General features: G+C 37.6%; 3 protein-coding genes across 4 annotated transcripts; all 3 read left to right on the top strand.

Moving 5' to 3' along the window:
- The first annotated feature begins 13,498 nt into the window (after nt 1-13,498).
- Nucleotides 13,499-14,090, top strand: LOC147626014 (uncharacterized). The gene is made up of 2 exons (XM_086817775.1): nt 13,499-13,563; nt 13,700-14,090. The coding sequence occupies exon 2, from the start codon at nt 13,701-13,703 to the stop codon at nt 14,088-14,090; it is 390 nt and encodes a 129-aa protein (XP_086673901.1). The 5' UTR covers nt 13,499-13,563; nt 13,700.
- Nucleotides 14,091-14,096: 6 nt separating this feature from the next.
- On the top strand, nt 14,097-15,659 carry LOC147626013 (uncharacterized). The gene is made up of 4 exons (XM_086817774.1): nt 14,097-14,470; nt 14,575-14,785; nt 14,875-15,006; nt 15,183-15,659. Exons 1-4 carry the CDS (start codon nt 14,097-14,099, stop codon nt 15,657-15,659), a joined length of 1,194 nt encoding a protein of 397 aa, XP_086673900.1.
- A 91-nt stretch (nt 15,660-15,750) lies between these two features.
- LOC147626012 (uncharacterized) lies at nt 15,751-17,820 on the top strand. Of its 2 annotated transcripts, none has more exons than XM_086817884.1 (4): nt 15,751-16,133; nt 16,227-16,789; nt 16,891-17,351; nt 17,470-17,820. In XM_086817884.1, coding segments are annotated over exons 1-4 (1,323 nt in total). In that variant the 5' UTR covers nt 15,751-15,835; the 3' UTR covers nt 17,471-17,820. The 2 variants fall into 2 exon arrangements, with proteins under 2 accessions (XP_086674010.1, XP_086674011.1); XM_086817885.1 differs by having other exon boundaries at nt 16,067-16,133; nt 16,891-17,355; nt 17,470-17,550.
- Nucleotides 17,821-19,189: the final 1,369 nt, after the last annotated feature.

Raw genomic sequence — 19,189 nt, 5'->3', positions numbered from 1 at the left:
TATGCATATGAAAAGAATTTTTTTAATTATAATAAGCTACTAAAATGCTTTTAATTAATTTTTTAATTATAATAAGCTACTTAAATGCTTTTAATTAATTAAGTAGTGCGTACGCTAGTCCACGTGTCAAAGTTTCGAGATTATAATTTTTAAACCTTGCTTTGGTTTAAGGTTTCCCACATTAATGTTTTGGTTATGTTTGTTTTATAAAATTGGGAGAGAAACTAAAATCACCTTCTCAAAATTTCCAAGAAATAGTTATATATGGATGAAGATCTATGCTTCAACCTATAGTGAGAAATATTGATGTAAGGTTTAATGAAAAGTATTTACCAATCTTTGAATTATTATTATAACCATCAGAATGATTAAGCTTGATTAGGCCTTACCTATGGCTTAATTGTTCTAATTACTCTAATCAAATTTTGATGGCCTATTTTAGCATAATGCTAAGGGACCTCTATGATCAGAATTGATTATACTACCTTAGAAACCTTAATTTATGGATTAGCAAGATTAGGAGAAAAATTCCTCGTAAGTCCTCCAGAGCCTTATTGACAGCCCACCTTTGGATTTGGATTGTGTAACTTTTAAAAGAAAAGGAACTCATTTAAAGTTCTACAACAATTTCCTTTCCAAATTCCTACTTGGATCGTGAGATATTAGATCCCAAATATGGCTGCTAGTTCATTTTTACAGTTTTGAGTAGTTTTGTGAATTATAGAGGCCCATTTTGACCTAGTGTCAGTCATTTTCTAGAGACCTTCATTAAGATCAAAATTGTAGACAAAATTCTAAACTTTTCTTTTGGGGTCACTTACAAATTCTAACTAAAAACTGGGGCTACGAACCCCTAAAGTAGGATTGCTAGTTACGATTACACACCTGAAATTTTTTATATCCTAAGCTATGGCCTAGTGTGATACCTATCCATCATAGGAGTTTCATACATGGGAATAATAGATATTGTAGACATTAACTATTAATCTCTAAGCGATAAAAAATAATTCTTAATCATATAATTAGAGTCATAGATTGGACCATATTGGTAAAGGTTAAGAAATCTTAATCCCAATTAAGGTCTGGGAGACCATAAAGAGATATAAGTTTGAGTGGGAGTGTGTGGTGTTTTTTCTTTTTTGATTTTCATGGATTGTGACCATAGAAAATTGTTGATATAAAAAATATTTGTGGTCTTAGAAATTTGTTTGGAATTTTGGAAGAATTTATATGGCTATCCATATAGACCAGTACCCATAAAGACCAGTACCCCATAATGAAAAATTTGACAAGGTGGCAAGTATGCCATAGCAATTTTTTAAATTAGTTGATTCATTAAATTAAAAAATAAAACTAGTTGGGGAGAAAATGTATAACAAGAGGAAAAGAAGAAAAGAGGGAAAATGTACCACCTACTCAAGTGGTAGTGAGTATTAAAAGTCAAGAGACTAGCTCTTTCTCATCATCCTTAAGCAATAGTAAAGGTCTACTTGAAGATTCTAAAGATAAACACATTAAGAAAAGTTAGTGGCCTCTTCTTTGTAATTACGTTAGAAGATTAAATTGTATAAAACAATAGTAAAATTATGGGACTTGTGTTTGCACCTAGCATAGGTTGGGGAATGCTAAACACCACTATAAGTTAAAGTCTAAGCAGGGTTGCCCATGCACTTAGTAGATTATTCTACAAGTTTTTTGCTTGACAAAAAATATCTGACCACAACAACAGGGTTCCTTGTTTCTTGATTGACAAAAAATATCTGACCACAACAACAGGGTTCCTTGTTTCTTGATTGCTAAACCATGAGCTTTTTGGGGCAATTCAAATTGCTCAAGAAGTTCTAGTTTCTTGCTAAGATACTGTTCGTGGATTTTGTTCTGTGGTTTTCTCTGCTGATGATTTTTCTATTCTACATGATTGATTTCTTATGAGCACCTATGTATGATATTTACAAGCAGCATTCAGATTGTAGAATGTGTTTTTAAAGGCACTTTTTAAACCCATCATTGCTTAAGACTTTTCTTATGGTCATGATTCATCATACAAGCTTGAGACAAACCATGAGAAGCCTATGGCAGCTCTATACACGAGAGACATGGATATCGCCTACACAGCCTCTTCCACTGAAGATGCTAATTCTTTCTATCTTTAGTGGTGCATATGCTCTATCAACTACCTTTTTGTTGTAATAAATTTTTCTATTTGTTATGATCCTTAGTGCTAGGCTTCATTATGGCTGAGTATCTTCGGAACTCTGACAGAAACTCAGTACACAGACCTTTGTATGAATGTAACTCTTACGTGTGTGTGTGTGTGTGTGTGTGCACGCGCGCGCGTGGGGGGGGAGGGAGCATATATTGATACCAAGTTCTACACCCACTATTGGGCACTGATGACGTTAGTGGGGATGTCATAGTATCTAGTCTATACTATGCATGATGGAGTTGATGGTTTTTTGTCTTGTGGATGACTACCGTGAGGTTATAAATTGCACATTCTTATAAGGTGAATTTGGGCATGTTCCAGGATTCATCTAGGTATATCTTTATGCTGTGTTAGTGGACATGCAAATTTCACATTGTGAAGTTTTTGTCCAAGTTACAGCCAATTGTGTTAATTCTTTCTATCTTTAGTGGTGCATATGCCCTATCAACTACCTTTTTGTTGTAATAAATTTTTCTATTTGTTATGATCCTTAGTGCTAGGCTTCATTATGGTTGAGTCTGCCGTGTATCTTCGGAGCTCTGACAGAAACTCAGTGCACGGACCTTGTATGAATGTATGCTCTTACGTGTGCGCGCGCGCGTGGGGGAGGGGTGTGTGGGAGCATATATTGATACCAAGTTCTACACCCACTATTAGGCACTGATGACATTAGTGGGGATGTTGTAGTATCTAGTCTATACTATGCACGATGGAGTTGATGGTTTATTATCTTGTGGATGACTAAATTGCACATTCTTATAAGGTGAATTTGGGCATGTTCCTGGATTCATCTAGGTATATCTTTATGTTGTATTAGCGAACATGCAAATTTCACATTGTGAAGTTTTCGTCCAAGTTGCAGCCAGTTGATATCGTGTTAATTCTTTCTATCTTTAGTGGTGCATATACCCTATCAACTACCTTTTTGTTGTAATAATTTTTTCTATTTGTTACGATCCTTAGTGCTAGGCTTCATTATGGCTGAGTCTGCCCTGTATCTCCGGAGCTCTGATAGAAACTCAGTACACAAACCTTTGTATGAATGTATGCTCTTACGTGTGTGTGTGTGTGTGTGTGTGTGTGTGTGCGCGCGTGGGGGGGGTGTGGGAGCATATATTGATACCAAGTTCTACACCCACTATTGGGCACTGATGACGTTAGTGGGGATGTCGTAGTATCTAGTCCATACTATGCATGATGGAGTTGATGGCTTATTGTCTTGTGGATGACTACCATGAGGTTATAAATTGATTATGTGGTTGCTTTCGAGCATATGCTTATTGTCTTGTGGATGACTACCACGAGGTTATAAATTGATTATGTGGTTGCTTTCGAGCATATGCATGTGAATTTCTTAATTAAAGTTTAAAGTTGTGAATATGTACTTAGACCACATTTTCGTTATGTCTTGTATAGAGTGTGTATGTGGAGTCTCATCACCTTTTTTTTTTGCACATGGATATGAAAAGAACCCTGCTCTATTGGATGTTCCACAAGAAATCCTTCAAGTGGGCCTACTATTTGTGGGATGGGTTGATGTAACCATACTTATTAGGAGCAACCACATGGCTTTGACCCACCCTACTCCATTAGATGTTCCACAGGAAATCCTTCAAGTGGGCCTACTATTTGTGGAATGGGTCCATGTAACCATACTTATTAGGCAATAGCCACATGGCTTTGACCCACCCTAGCTTGGAGTCACTGGGGTGCTCTCTTGGGTAGGCTCGGATGAGCCTAGGCGAAGCAACCTAGGCGGTTCATTATGCTCTCGCTTTGGTAGTCGGCCAACCAAGCAAAGCGACCCCTTCGGCATCATTGGGCTCACTGGATTGGGATTCCAGACACGGATTTAAAGAAAGAAAAATTTATGAGGAAAGTGCAACGAATTGGGTGGTGGTAATGATTAGTCAAGATCTCCTTGTCTGACAAGTTCGATAAGGGAACATATTATAATGAGATTTTCCTCCAACACGTCTTATGTGGTCAAGAGACTACTATTAGGTCAATACAAGTACAAGTCATGGATTTTGGCACGTTTCATAGTACATAAAGTTTATTATGAAATAAAGCCATGGAGTGATGTTATTAAGATAGTTTTTACTACAAAATTTTTAGGGGCACGTGTAAAAGGTTAATTGGCATGTGTGAGTGAAAGCAAAAGGGAATGGTTGTGTGTGTACTTGAAAGTTCGGATCTCTAAAGCTTTAAAAAATGGAAAGCGGGTGGTAGGGTGGACCCGAATGATACAAGTGCTTTGTGAAAGACATGGAGGATATGAGACCGTTCGATCGAGAATTTGTTTCTTATAGCATAAATTGAGATCAAAAAATGAAAAAAATGGGAACATATGAGTTACATTTTTAGGGAATATTATTGGTATTACCCAAATGGGAGTTATTGGCCAGTTGAGCATTGGGGAGCCACTGGTTAGGTCGTTCATGTGGGCCATTAACTAGGAGGGTTGTTAAATCTCTGTTTACCTATTTTAAACATGTGGGTGGACTCCTCTTGATGAGAATAACACGTTGCTCCAAAGTGTATGCTCTATAGTGTTTTTTTAAACTTAACTTTCTCTCTTTGGGCTAATTTTCTCTCTCTAGAATTTACAGATAAAAAGGAAAAGTCATATCTTATTTATTGACTTGAGAGGGAAAAGTCATATCTTATTTAATGACTTGAGAGGGATCTTACATCCTCCCCTTGTTGAAAGATTCTAGATATATCTTATTTAATGACTTGAGAGGGATCTTACATCCTCCCCTTGTTGAAAGATTCTAGATATTCTCATCTTGATCAGTAGGGATAATTGTTGAGAAGATCCTCTTCTTTCTTTCGTGGGAAAAAAACTTCCAGATTATTAAACATATCCTAATTCTCTATTCATAAGTGGGTTTTCCCTTGTGTCCAAGAGGGTTCGCATAAAATAGCGTGTTGAAAAGTGAGAAGAAGTGCTATTGAAGGGAGGTATTGAGAAGGGCATGAGTAAGAAGAGGGACTGATTTGAATGTGCTAGAAGAGCATATTTACACTAGTGTAGGGAGTCTTGGATGCACTAGGACCTTATTTTTAACATTGGTCAGCCAAGTGTGAACACTATGAGCCAAGTATAAAGGCCAGATTGTAACTCTAAATCCTCATTCTTGTATGCTCTCAAGTAAAGATAGTGCTCTATTCTTCTCGCAAACCTTGCCTATCTCTTGCCTTCAATGCTTGTGTGAGTGTGTGTGAGGGAGGGAGTAAAGAGAGAAGTGGCTACACTTGAGGCATGATGGTGGTTGCTTTACTGAACTACTTTAGCATGCTTCTATTGACATAGCTCTACCACGACGAGGAGTCCCCTATTCAAGCAAATGAGATAGAGGTAAGTGAGATATATCTCACTGATGCATTGCATGTTTCCCATGGCATATTGTGTTTGGGTTAAAGATTAGTCTCCTCAAGGCATGAGAGAAGAGTCCCATTGAGTAGCCAAAAGGCCCGACAGCAAGCATAGAGAGACTATGGTTTCAAAGAAAAGCATTCCTTTGTTCATTGGGTAATATAAACCCATAATTCTTTAACCACCCTACAAGAGTCTCTATAAGGTGGAAAAACCACTTTTCCATTTCTAAAACTGCCTACAAAAACCACCCTAAAACACAAAGCGTTTTTTCTAATTTTTAGGCCCTCTTCCTGATTGGCCAAAACCACCAATGTTTTTGATCTCTAGCTAAACTAATTTCATCTTCAACTCCTCCTCAACAGCGTCGAGGCAATTGTTTTTCCTAAGTTACTTTTTTAAAATCGCGTGTGCGTTGCACAAATGCACCAATGATTGAAGCTTTCTCTAAGATTTAGTTATCAAAACTTTAAAGATTTAGACTTAAAAGCTTCTTTTTACGCTTTACATCCTTAAAAGCTTATTCTTTAAAAGTTCCTCTTTAAAACCTTAAAGCCTCTCTAAATTCTCATTTTTTTCTTTAAAACTTTGCTTTGAGCCCTTCAAATAAACCTAGCTCATATTGCATGCACATTGGAGCTTATATTATACTATGTGTGCCCTTGAGGCACGTGTGTGTGATTTTTACAAGCATCTAGTATAAAAAGTATAAAGTAACATAAAAGATTTCTTGATGCATTTAATTACAGTTGTCACAATTAAAGCATTTGCAATAGCTTTCACAAAAAGCATGATCTAAAAAAATAAATATATACTACTAAATTTTTACACATAACAAGCTATTTTGGATCAGAGTTTTCAAGTTCAAAAGTATGTGGATTAAATAAGTCGCCTTCTTTCAAAATTTGAGCTAAAAGCCTTGAAAGGATTATGCCAATGTTTTCTCTTTTGAAGTTCAAGTGCCCCTTAAGGAAGCCCTTTCCATGGTTTTTTTATGCCTCTTTCATTCCTTGAAGATATTTTTCTAGAAAGTCAACGATCTATCTAATTTTTTATTTGTAAAAGTTTTCTTCCAACATCATGTAGCATTTTAATAATAATTCTACAAATTGGAAAGCTTATTGAGAAAATGCATTGTCCTCTAAAGTTTATTAAGCAAACAAAATGTGATATAAAGTTTAGGGTGATGTAAAATCAAGGGGGTTTCTAATTTTTGAGCAAAACCATCTGAGCATTTGAGCAAATTGGATCAGAATGTAGTTTTTTTGTGTCAAAGTTTATGAAAACAATCCAAGTGTATGGACCCCTTTTGTGAATAAAGGGGTCATATTGCTTAAGAAAAGAAATGGATATCCTCATTTCTGACTAAACAAGTTTTCTAACTCTTGAAGTGAGGCCATGATTATGAAACCGTTTTGTAAATGAAGGGTCCATATTGCTCAATTAAAGAAACAATAAAAGAAGTGGTTATCCTTGTAAACTAATAAACCACAACAACTAGTTTTGTGATTGTAAAATCATCCTACAAGGCTTCCCATCATGAAGGTGTGCAATCTGCAAAAAGTATTATTATAATAGTCCTTTCAAATTTTGTTCAACATCATGAAGGTGTGCAATCTGCAAAAACCAGGCCTTGAGGCATGCAAGATAATGTTGTGAAGATCTCTTTTGTACTCAAGTTAGCTTGGTGACCAAAAATATTATCTTTTCTATCCATATAAGTTAATATGTAAATAATATAGCCCAATTTTAAGTCAAATACACTCACAATATTTTCTATTTTGCTATTTGTTGTATTTTCCAATACATGCTCACATTATTTCAAATAAGTTTTCTACCTATGCAAATGAAAATGAAGACATGATTTATCACATAGAAGACTTGTTCAAACTTTTGTGATGTAAAATCATCCTTCAAAATGTCCTACCACAATTATCAAGTGGAGAATAATTAGCACACTATCCTTGTGGTTCAAATTACTCATGAAAAAAAGGATTTCTTATATCCAATCCAAGGTACAAAAGGAAATGTAACAAATATAGCCAAATTTTAAGTCAATATTTTACACTCATAGTTTGGTATTTTGCTACTACTAGATGTGTTGAGTTCATGTTATTTCAAATAAGTTTCCTACAAAGCGTCTTGCCACAATTATCAACAAGTAGAGAAACAAACCAAAAATTTACACAAGGAGAAATGCAAAAGGCCCCAAAAACATTGTTCTTGTGGTTTAAAATCTTCATGGAAAAAAGGATTATTATAGATATCTTTTCATTTTGTATTCAACATCATGAAGGTTCAGTCTTCAAAAAAATACCATTTTTGTGCTTCAAAATCCTTATGAAAAAAGGATTATTATAATAGCCCTTCCATTTTTTGTTGACCATCATGAAAGTACAGTCTCCAAAAACTAAACCAAGGCATGCGGGACAATGCCTGGAATATCTCTTTTTTACTCAAGGTGGCTTGGTGAACAAACATATTATTTCTGCTATCCAATCCAAGGTATGAAAGGAAGATGTAATGAATATGTTTGCATGGAATATAGGCATCCAATTTGCGGGATCGTCCAATGAAGTCTTCACAATTGCAAGAAGGAAATGGAGAAATGTCAATCTTGTATTCAATACCTTTTTGCATTGATCCTTCTGTAGAAACAATGAACTCAGCATGCTCCATGGCCTTCACGACTGTTGCGTCCTTAACAATGCATTTCATGACCAATGACCTCTGAATTCTATCTTCCATTTCTTTGGAGATTTTGTTTCACCATCTGATTGCTTTGCCATCTCGACGCCGAGGTCGATCTTCATGCAATACTATTGTTTCATCATGGGCTTGAATTGGTGAAGCACAACTTGCACCCACCATCGGAGTTGACACTCCTAATATGACAAACCCTGAGCTTGTCAACCTGGCAATCTCTGCACTTGTCAAGGATGTTCCTGATTGAACCTTCCACCTTCCTGGTGATGGTCCTGGAATACCTGTAATGCTAGTTGATGGCTTCCACGTGTGGGTTACATCATTTCCACAAAACCAAATCATTTGGGAGCGCACTCCAATTGGTGTTTGAATCCTCCCAAAGAATGATGGTGCAACAACTCCACGTCGATTTTCACGATCCTTTATATTGACAAGCTTGTTACATTTTCCTCCTTGTCCAAGCCAAGCCTGGCAACGGACTTGGCTTGTTATAGGAACTCTTCGTAATGCCCAATTTGCATCATGCACTTCATATTCTTGTACACTCTTGGAATCATCATCCTCAAAACTCTCTGTTGCAAATTTAGTAATAGATTTTGAAGACATGGAGTATCTTTTCTTATTTGCATAACTGTACTCAGAGCGGTGACTATCATCCTCACATATATTTGAAGGCATTGACTTTGGCCTTTTCCTTCGCACAGTCTTGTCATCTCCATCATTAAAACATACTTCAGATGCAACACCCATTTCCTTTGCAACATCACTTGTTAGATCAACAACTGTTTTGGCACTAATGTCAATCCGAGATTTTAAAGATCTTTTTTTAAAGGTCTCCAGACTCGGCCCACTTCCGATAAACTGGCCCTTCAAAAAAGATGTGTATCTAGCGCTTTGTAAAATTGCATTTGAGAGGTCACTAATAGAGGCATTGTAGAGACCAACATATTTGACATGGTTCAATCCAGCCCTCCAACTACCATGAATAGACTCTGCTAGATTTGTTCGAGGTATCAAGTACTTCTCGTTATCTGACATACTCTGCAGAGATATTGTAATGGCAAAATTACATTATTAACATGACAAAAAAAATTCAAGAGAAATACAAAACCAACCTCTATAATGTAGTGGCCCCAATGGGAAATCCTAGCATGCCACCATGCAAACCAAGTTTCAAGCCGTGGCAAGTCTGAGTCACTTGCATGGCCTGCATTCCACCATGCCCTTAGGCTTCTCATTTCGACTTCTGCAGCTTGCTCTGTAGAGGCATCCTTCCAGCGTCTACATCGGATTTTAAATTCCTCTTGGCTGCCAACTTCTATACATGCCTTTGCATGGGAATGAAGACTTTGCTCCCAATGGAAAAGGCAAGAACGCTCTTTCCCTTCCATTATATTGTCAGGGCCACCATTGAAAGTGGCATGTACAGCTCTCCAGTTGGCTTGGGCCTCATCTGCCATGAACCCTTTGAATTCAGCATTGTCAAACCCTTCTGAAACCATTACTTTGTTGAGAGTATCCCAAAATAGAATTTGTGCGTCAGTATCTTCCACCTTGAAGTCACAAGTTGCAATTGTTTGCAACTCTTGGATAAAAGGATTATACACATGGCAAGCCATGGTAGTCCAATCTTTCATTCGCTTCACAAAGTCAAACAACACCCAACAATGACCCAGTTCTCCTCCAGGTCTCATTTTATTTACCAAATCAACCCCTGAACCAGAACCTTGGGTAGACATTTTAAATACATGACACCTGCTGAATGAACTATGTTGCAATTGTCCAGGAAACACTACACTTTGGAAATAATTATATCTACAATGTCTTTTCAAGTATAAAATTCCATCTAGCCCATCTGACACAGGTTGAGAGTCACGTCGACTCTCCTCAATCCATCTTGATAATCTACACAGACATAAAGTTGATCAATATTCATTGTGATAACATAATTTAATAAACCAATGCAATAACAAATGTTATGGTAATTACCTTCTTTTGTCAAGCAAAGGTTCACATTGTTTTAGCAAATCTTGTAGCTCAACATCCGACATCTTAATCCCATCTTGCACATTTTTAGACAATAAAGATTCCAGAATAATATCTTGGACAATTATATTTTGTATCCCTTTAGGGCATACATCACCACCAGCCCTCACCATTTCAGGGGCCTCTATCTTTCATGAACCATTAATTAAATATAGAGGTTAATAAACCCCTTTCGTTGGCCTCTATATTTAATTATTCTCTCCAATAGGGGTCTATCATTAATTGAATATTAATCAAAAAAAATTTAATTGTATGTCGACCTCACACAGTAAAATTATCAACCTCACAATTATGAAAAATTATCAACCTCACACAGTAATGATGTTTAATTAAATGATCACTCATCATTGCTGCATTCTCATTAGCAATCGAATTCGTATGATAATCATTATAAGTCATGGTTCCTATTAACATCATAGTTTGGTAGCATAGATTGTAATTAAAGCTAATAGACCCCTTTCGTCGACGAAAGGGGTCTATTGGCCATTCATTTTCATGAGAGCCCTTGGATGAATTATGGATTGGATCGGCCATCGCCGCCCTAGCCCTCGTGATGACTCGCGACCCACCTTTCCCGCGCCCTCGTGGCTCTCTGTACTCTAGGCTCTCATGAAAATAAATGGCCAATAGACCCGTTTCGTCGACGAAAGGGGTCTATTGGCCTTTAAATTTTCTTAAGGGCTCATGAAAATGAAAAGCCAAAATACCCCTTTCGTCGACGAAAGGGGTCTATTGGCCTTTAAATTTTCTTAAGGGCTCATGAAAATGAAAAGCCAAAATACCCCTTTCGTCGACGAAAGGGGTCTATTGGCCTTTAAATTTTCTTAAGGGCTCATGAAAATGAAAAGCCAAAATACCCCTTTCGTCGACGAAAGGGGTATTTTGGCCTTTCATTTTCATGAGGAAAAAGGAGCCCCAAATTTGAAAAAAAAACATTTGTCTTAATTCTCCTCATTAGTCTCTTAAACACCAACCATAAATGCCATAACTTCACCAACCATAAATGCCATAACTTGAACTGATATCCCTATGAAAAATCGACTTTAAACTTCAAACAACCATTTTGTTTTTTCCATTTTGTTTTTTTGCAATGGTGTTAGCAGACACACGATATCACACGATATTTTCATGAAATTTTTTATAACAATAAAATCATGAGAGAAGACGGTATCCTTAAATGACCGACCATATTTGGCATCGTTTTCATGAAATTTTTTATAACAATAAAATCATGAGAATCTTACACAAATAACAAGAAGACGGTATCCTTTAATTTTGGCATCGTTTGGGGGTGGCCCACCTTTTTCCTCATGCAAATGAAAGGCCAAAATACCCCTTTCGTCGACGAAAGGGGTATTTTGGCCTTTCGTTTTCAATCTTCAACGCCGCTCTGCCTCCCTCGCCCTCGCCCTCACCCTTGCTCTGCATCGCTGTATACAAATCATCAAGGCCTTGCTCTGCCTCCCTCGACGTCAACCTCGCCCTCGCCCTTGCTCTGCCTCCCTCGACGTCAACTGCCTCCCTCTCGACGTCAACCTAGCCCTTGCCCTTGCTCTGCCTCCGCATTAGAGAGCGTGTAGACGAGCCTAGGTCTCATTAGAGAGCGTGTAGATGAACCTGAGTCGTCGCCGACTCCCGTTGTGGGAGATTGACACGCTTGACCAGGTTAAGCCAACGTCAAGTCCCTCGTCAACCTCGCCCTCGCCCTTGCTCTGCCTCCCTCGACGTCAACCTGTGGACGGCGTCTTTACACCTGTGGAAGGCGCGCTGCTGCATCATTCGGAAGCTCCTCCGCGTGTCAAAAGCCGCCACCGCCTCTGCCATCGCTGTCCTCAGTAAATGATAAGGCTAGTGCTTTATTTACAATGTATTTATTTACAATGTTTTCAGTAAATGTTTTTTGACCTTTTTTTGTGACGAGCTCAGCAAAACATTTCCTATATAGCCTCTCCCCTAAAAATCCATAATGCATAACATTAAACCCAAAATACTAATGATGACCCAAGTTGTATGGTGGTGGTGTGTGACTCTTCCTCTCTGATGCCCTGCAGCAGCAGCAAAACCATGGGAAAAGCAGACCATTAGAATAATGCCTTGAGAACACCTAGCAATCCAATATTCCACCAAGAGCAAGATTTTAAATACATCCCCAAAATAAATAAATTTGGTCTCTACATGTAATTAGCCATTTACACATATAACTACCATTTACACATATAACTACTATGTGTGTTCTTTGGCGTGGTATGTAGATCTTCCAAAAACCTTGATGTAACATTAGACAACAAGAGTCCTTAAATTTAGGACACAAAGGACTATCCATCCTTCTTGAAGTAAGATACCCCCCCTTTTTTGTTGATTCTCTCCATAATTATTAGGGCCTCAAGTATGTGTAATACTTTGTTTGGTTTTGGTAAATTGGTGATCCAGGCATTTCTCCATCTTCACTCACTACTCCTAAATGGTTGGCCATGGTTTCCACAAAAACTCCATCCAAAAGTCTGACAAGTCAAAACCCAAACTTGTCGCCCTTCCTTGTGAATAGAGAGTAGGGACACTTTATGTTGAAGTCTCTATCTTGCTAAGAACCAAATTGAGTCTCCATTTGGAGTTCCAAGTCTCAGGCTTTTCTATTGGCCCATTTGAGCTTTACATGGTGGCCTCCCCATTATTTAGTGGAGAGCTATTTTTGGTGCAGACCCTAGATGCTCGGGAGCTTGTAAGATAGTACAACATTGCATATGGGGGTGTAGATCTCCTCAAAGGATTTTGGGCTTAGCATATATAAGTAGATTGAGGAGAGATACCATACATGTTACTTAGGGGTGCAGACCCTAGATGCCCGGTAGCTTGTAAGATAGTACAACATTGCATATGGGGGTGTAGATCTCCTCAAAGGATTTTGGGCTTAGCATATATAAGTAGATTGAGGAGAGATACCATACATGTTACTTAGGGTGCTTGAGACGAGGAGGATATACATGAGTTTTGTCCAAAACAAGAAGCCACAACTCATATCTATGAACATGCAAGCATATCAAAAGTTTAGTGATCTTTCATCTCTTAGATTTACAAGTATGATTGTACGCTTTTAAGGTTAATAACTTGTTCTTGTATGCTTAATAACTTTTTCTTGTATGCTTTTGTTGTCCAGCTAGTCTCCTCAAGCCCCATCATCTCGTCAAGTGCAACTTCAATTAGCAGCATCACGATCAAGCTTCAGGTATTTTCTATTTTGAAGCCTCTTGGGGTTTCTTTGTATGCTACTGAAGTAATGCTGGGACTTAATTGACCTTGTAAGTCTATTCTATGCCATGTGATGACTTCTTTTTTTAAATGCATCTTTGTCACATTGGCAGGATGGTAAAATTAAGAACTTCTGAGAGGAGGGGGAGAGGTGGAAGAGGAGAACGAGGAGGCAAGAGAGGTGGAAGGACAAGTAGCAAGAGAAGTTTGCAAGTGGAATCTACACCAAATTTAGAGATTCAAAAAGAGGTTGAAATTGAAGTTGAAGAGGATAAGGAGATGGAAGACTTTGAAGACACTACTATAATTGTGGAGGAATCTTCTAAGAAGAGAAAGAAAGAGGATAAACAACTAGATGAGGAGTTTGAGCAAGAGTTTCCTGCTGCACTTGATATTGGCCAAGGGAAGGATGTTATTGAATCTCTTGCAATCAATCCTGGAAAGATTGCTCCCTTGATCCCATTATGTCGTTGTGTTGTAAACACAAGAGTGAGAGGCCTATGAACTGATATGGATAGCCTAAAGCAAGCTCTAGAGGTAGAAAAATATATTCAACAGAAAGGAATGTTTATTTTATCTACAACACTTTCAGATGGTGTTTCACAAGAGGTGACAGATGAAATTGAACAATCATGGGATTCTTGTTGGAGGGATGTAAATGCAAAATTTGAGGCACAGATTGTTGATGATGCTGATTGGTCATTTTTGTCTCGAAAGATGTTTTTTGTGTGGGAGGGGAATCACCGTACTGTTGCATGGATGTCTCTAATTGAGGAGAAATTCAAGACATCAAAGGCATGGCATATTCGAGTTTTAGCAAGTTTTATTACTCCAGAGAAAGAAACAGAAATGAAGCTAATAGCTGCTCTTCAAAGGTTCAATCTGTAAGTGCGAGTTCTTACTTATATGTGTTACCTTTTTTCGAGCTTTTAAGGGTTTTGTGAACAATTCTTAATATGTTTGAAGCTATGTATTTTTTATTTTTCAGCCTTAATGAAACAGCAATTATTAAAACAAATCTCAAGGATTATTTGTTCAACACGAAGACAATGTGTTCATGTGATGAGAATGAGTACTTATCACTTTTTTCTGAGGAAGAAAAAAGGACACTTGAAAAGCATAGGGCAAATGAAAGCAGTAAAGGATCAAGTACTTGGTATCCTTTGACATCTCTGATGCTAGGGAGAATGGTATTTGCAGTAAGTTTCATACCATTTGTCATGGATGTCTTTTAAATTAGAACTAACTAATTCATTGTACTCATTCATCTCTTTGGAATATATTTTAGCCACTATACAAGCAAGATTATGAGGCAAAGCTAAAGGAACTTCAGCCAAATTTGAGTGTTGCTGATATGGAGAAATCACTTAAAAGTATTCGAAAGGATGTGAATCTCAAGTATGGTCGAAAAATGATCAAGGTATGGTTAATTTAATGATTCTTAACATAAAGTTGACTTTTTAAAGTGTTCAAGTGTTTTTTGAGATTGGTCATATGATCTTTGTTTACAAAATGATCAAGGTATGGGATATGCATGTATTGTATGATTAAAAAATACAGTTGAGTGTGACGATTACATGTACTGTTTATATGTAGATTCTGTCTATTGTCAAACCAACAAATGGTGAAGATTGGTTTAATATCTTGTGGAGCCTCCCATTTGATGATAAATCATCCATTGTCACATTGGAAAAGTTGTATAACATCTCCATTGCAAAAGTCTCAAAGGAGACACAACTAGCAACCCTCAGAATCTTAGGGTCAGATTCAAATTTGAGAACAAGTTATGGGATGCCAAAAGCTGATAGAGAATTCATAAAGTGGATGGCGAAAGAGGCATGGATGGATCAGTTGCTTTGTGAATCTGAGAGGTTACTCTCTCAGGTCTTGTTTGCTAGTCAACAAGCTAGCTTTGTGCTTCCTCAAGATCCTACGTTGAGAGAGTATTTTGGGGAAATACAAGCAATGAACAGACTTGAACTTTATGAAGATTTAAAGGATTCAATGACTGTTGCTACAGCTGCAAACAGGACAAATGGAGATGACGAGGGCATCTCGACGATTGGTGTTTAGGTAAGCAATACATGTTTTTTCCTTTTCAATTAAAAATCCATCCTTAAGTATTTCGCTTCTGTACTAAGACTCTTATTGTATGCAGATTCTTGCAATCCTTAAAAGCTATTGGTAAGATTAAAAAATTGTTGCCCATATGTCGAGTATGGACAAAAATTCAGGACTTAAAATTCTGTATGTACTCTCCAAACATGATAGAAAAAGAAGGGAAGCAAGTGCTCTCTGAGTGGGAGAGAAAGAACTGCCCGTGGTGGCTCGATATGAAAAAAGGATGTTGCATCGAGGAGGAGGTAGAGCTGTACGCACAGCATAAAAAGGGAGAGATGGGTTCATCAAGCTCAAATTCAGTCCATGAGGATGATGCAGTCATTGAGGTTCAAAAAACACTTGAGAAGATGACTAAAAAGGACAAAGATTCAAGTATGGAACTAAAGAAGGGTGGTAGGCCACCAAAAAATCCTGGTACTAATAATGGTAAGTTCTCTTGATCTTTTTTCAAGCTATTATTTGTTTGTGTAACATATGTTGTTATCACTTTGTGTCTTTACATATGTGGTGTGGGTACAGATGTGCAGGTACTGCAGTCTACACCCATTCTGAAAGGATGTAAATGGAAAGATAGGTCTGTCCGCTTTTTGTACATTCCATTGACCTCTCTAACTTTGAATCAGAGTGGCACATGTGATGCTTCACATTGCAAGGTTTGGTGCTATGATTATGTCGAGTTTGGGAAGCAATTGTCTGTCTCAAACTTCACACAAGCCTATATAGACATGAAGGAATACTTTGTGGGTCTTGGAGGTGAAAGAAAAACAAGAAATGGTAAGAGTGTTGCTTGGGCTGCAGATTTTGTCATTATTGATCTGCCTACACAGCTAGAAGCTCTTGGAGTAGAGGATTCCACATCTCCATCTTGGAATTTATTAACAGAGGACCATGTACGCTACTCCTTGCTAGTAGCGGCCACAGTTGTTTCAGATTCTGGCTGGATCCTAGTTATGTGTGCTCCTCATGTTCTTCATTTGGTTGAGCGTTATGCTAGGATCAGTAGATTGGAGTTTGCATGTCGAATGTACATGCAATGCTTAGATGCATATTGCACAATCAAAGTTGGTGGTATTGATCATAAGGTGAGACAATTGTCATACAATGACCTGTTGAAAGAATTTATGCTCTCGTATAATGAAATGGCTTGTACTAAGTATATGTTTAATTCTTTTCTTATCTTTAGGTGGATGTTGTGGTTTTATGCCTTCTTCATCGGGCTGGTATGTCTTGTGTTTGTAATCCTGGAAATGCTTCCGTGGTTGGTACCAAATTGGGCATTGCTTTTGGAAGTAGTTTGTTTCATCATTATTTACCAACAAGTGAGCAGACTATAAAACATGGAGAGAGTATTCCATGGAGAGGTGCATTGGAGAAGGCTCCATGCATGATGTTGTACTTCTTGGAGTTCTTGTGTCCAATTTCTGGACATGTGGTGGACTTAGGTGCTGGGACTGGTTCTATGCAAAAAGCATGCGTGCATTCTGGGAGAGCATGCTTATCTATTGAGAATGATCCTGACATTTGCAATTCTATATTGCAACCATTTTTGGATGGACAGAAAGGAAAGGGAAATGTGTTAAGCAACTATGGGACTCTAAATGATTCCGAAGATGTGGAAATGGTTGTTAATCTTCCAGACGACTAGTAAGTATGTTACTCTCGTGTTTAATCTTTTTAAACTTATTTGTTGGTTGGAGAATATTATTATCAATGAGGCATTGATATTGATTAATCTATTTTAGCTTTTTTCCTTCTTATGCAGGTGCTATGGCTGAGATGATGTGTAATGACATTGCATTCAATGCTCCCATCAAAGAGAGAAGGCATCGTCGCAATATCTATGTGGATGACATTAGTAAAGAAGATTGAGTCTAGTGATTTGACATGAGTTTTTCCTTTCAAGCATTGAGTCTAGTGATTTGACATGAGTATTTTCCTTCAAGCAATTCATTTTGCTTGTGATGCCCTAGTATTGAACATGCATAACTTTTGTGGTGTCTTACACCTATTTCATTTGCTAGAGATGTAGTAATCATATTGAAGAACTATTAGTACATCATGTGAGTACCCACCATGAATATTAATCTCAATATCGCATATTCAATTTTGAGCATGTTGGTTTCATAAAACTTTTTCTATTTGCTAGAGATGTGATAATCATGTCATATCTTAATTAAGGTTTGCATGTCAAAACTATGAGTTGTGTACAAATGATCATCATGGTGAATTGAATCTTGAAGTATCTCCATGCAACTAATAAATGTTTCGGCATAGATGCATGCAAATTTGCACCCTAAATTCTTCACCATGTGACTTGCAATCATTTCATCATCACTATCTATCATGGTAGTATGAATGATGGATGATGTAGGTGGAGGGTGTTGAAATGAAGTAGACATGAAAAGTAGTTTTGTGAATAAAGGGATCTTATAAGCCCTAAATACTATTGGAAAGAAATGTAATTAAATGTATATAGCCTCTTTGTAGGGTAGTTTTATGAGTAAAGGGTGTGTGATGTTAGCGGCATCTTTGTGGGGTAGAAATGTATATAGTATCTTCTTGGGGTAGTTTTATGACTAAATGGTGTGTGATGTTATGATAAAATTGTCTACGAAATCACAATATAGGCCATGCTCAGAAAAATGTGCTCAGACCAAGACGCTCAGAGAAAAGACATACCCTAAAATCAATAGAGAGAACAAGTTGCACACTACTCGTGTGCTCACTTTTCACCCCATCATCTAGCTTCCATTTGTAGGCCATCCATGAGAGGCTTCTGCTTCCCATGCAAGATGTTATTTGGGCAATGTGGAAAGGGCCTAAGATGTTGACAAAGAGGTTGGAAAGTAGCATTCTCTAATATCAAATCTATATACGAAGGTAGAAAGGATGGAGGTTGGGACAAGCCCGTGCTGTTGTGAAGGTCAGAGGATAGCTCCTCATGGTGCAAGACATCAAGGTGGAGAGATTCTTGAATTAGCAAGTGGATAGCTACATAATAGCCTAATTGGCTACTATTAGTATGCTCACAAGATCTTTGCAAATGCTAATCTAACAACGAGAGTGTCTCAACCACAAATGGGATTTTTTGAAGATTTTTTAAGAAACCAAGACTCAATAAGAAAACAACTAAGCTATCTACCGAAGGTCTTGGGATCAGAGGCTCAACCCTTCTCCCCAATCCACCGATTTTGCAATTGAATGCAGTTAACTAAAGCCATAGTACAATTGACTCAATAGATTACATTGTCGAGTCCTCGCCGGTAGTGTAAGATTCCTCCCTCCATCTTTTGAGATGTAAGGGTGTAAGAACCTCCCCTTCTATTCTTGAAATTATTCCCCTCTGAAATAAAAGAAAGATCTTGTCTTACCCTGTTTTGGCCTAGAGAGAGAGAATCCAAAATTTAGATATCTTTGGATATAAAAATCCTCCTAGTGTCTAAAACGGATTCCCTTGAAACAAAAGTTCAAAATGAACTTTC

This window comes from Cibotium barometz, chromosome 23 (genome assembly GCF_041138505.1).
Source record: "Cibotium barometz isolate CiBa-2024 chromosome 23, ASM4113850v1, whole genome shotgun sequence".
Taxonomy (NCBI): Eukaryota; Viridiplantae; Streptophyta; class Polypodiopsida; order Cyatheales; family Cibotiaceae; genus Cibotium; species Cibotium barometz.
This window is presented reverse-complemented; position numbering and strand designations above follow the sequence as displayed.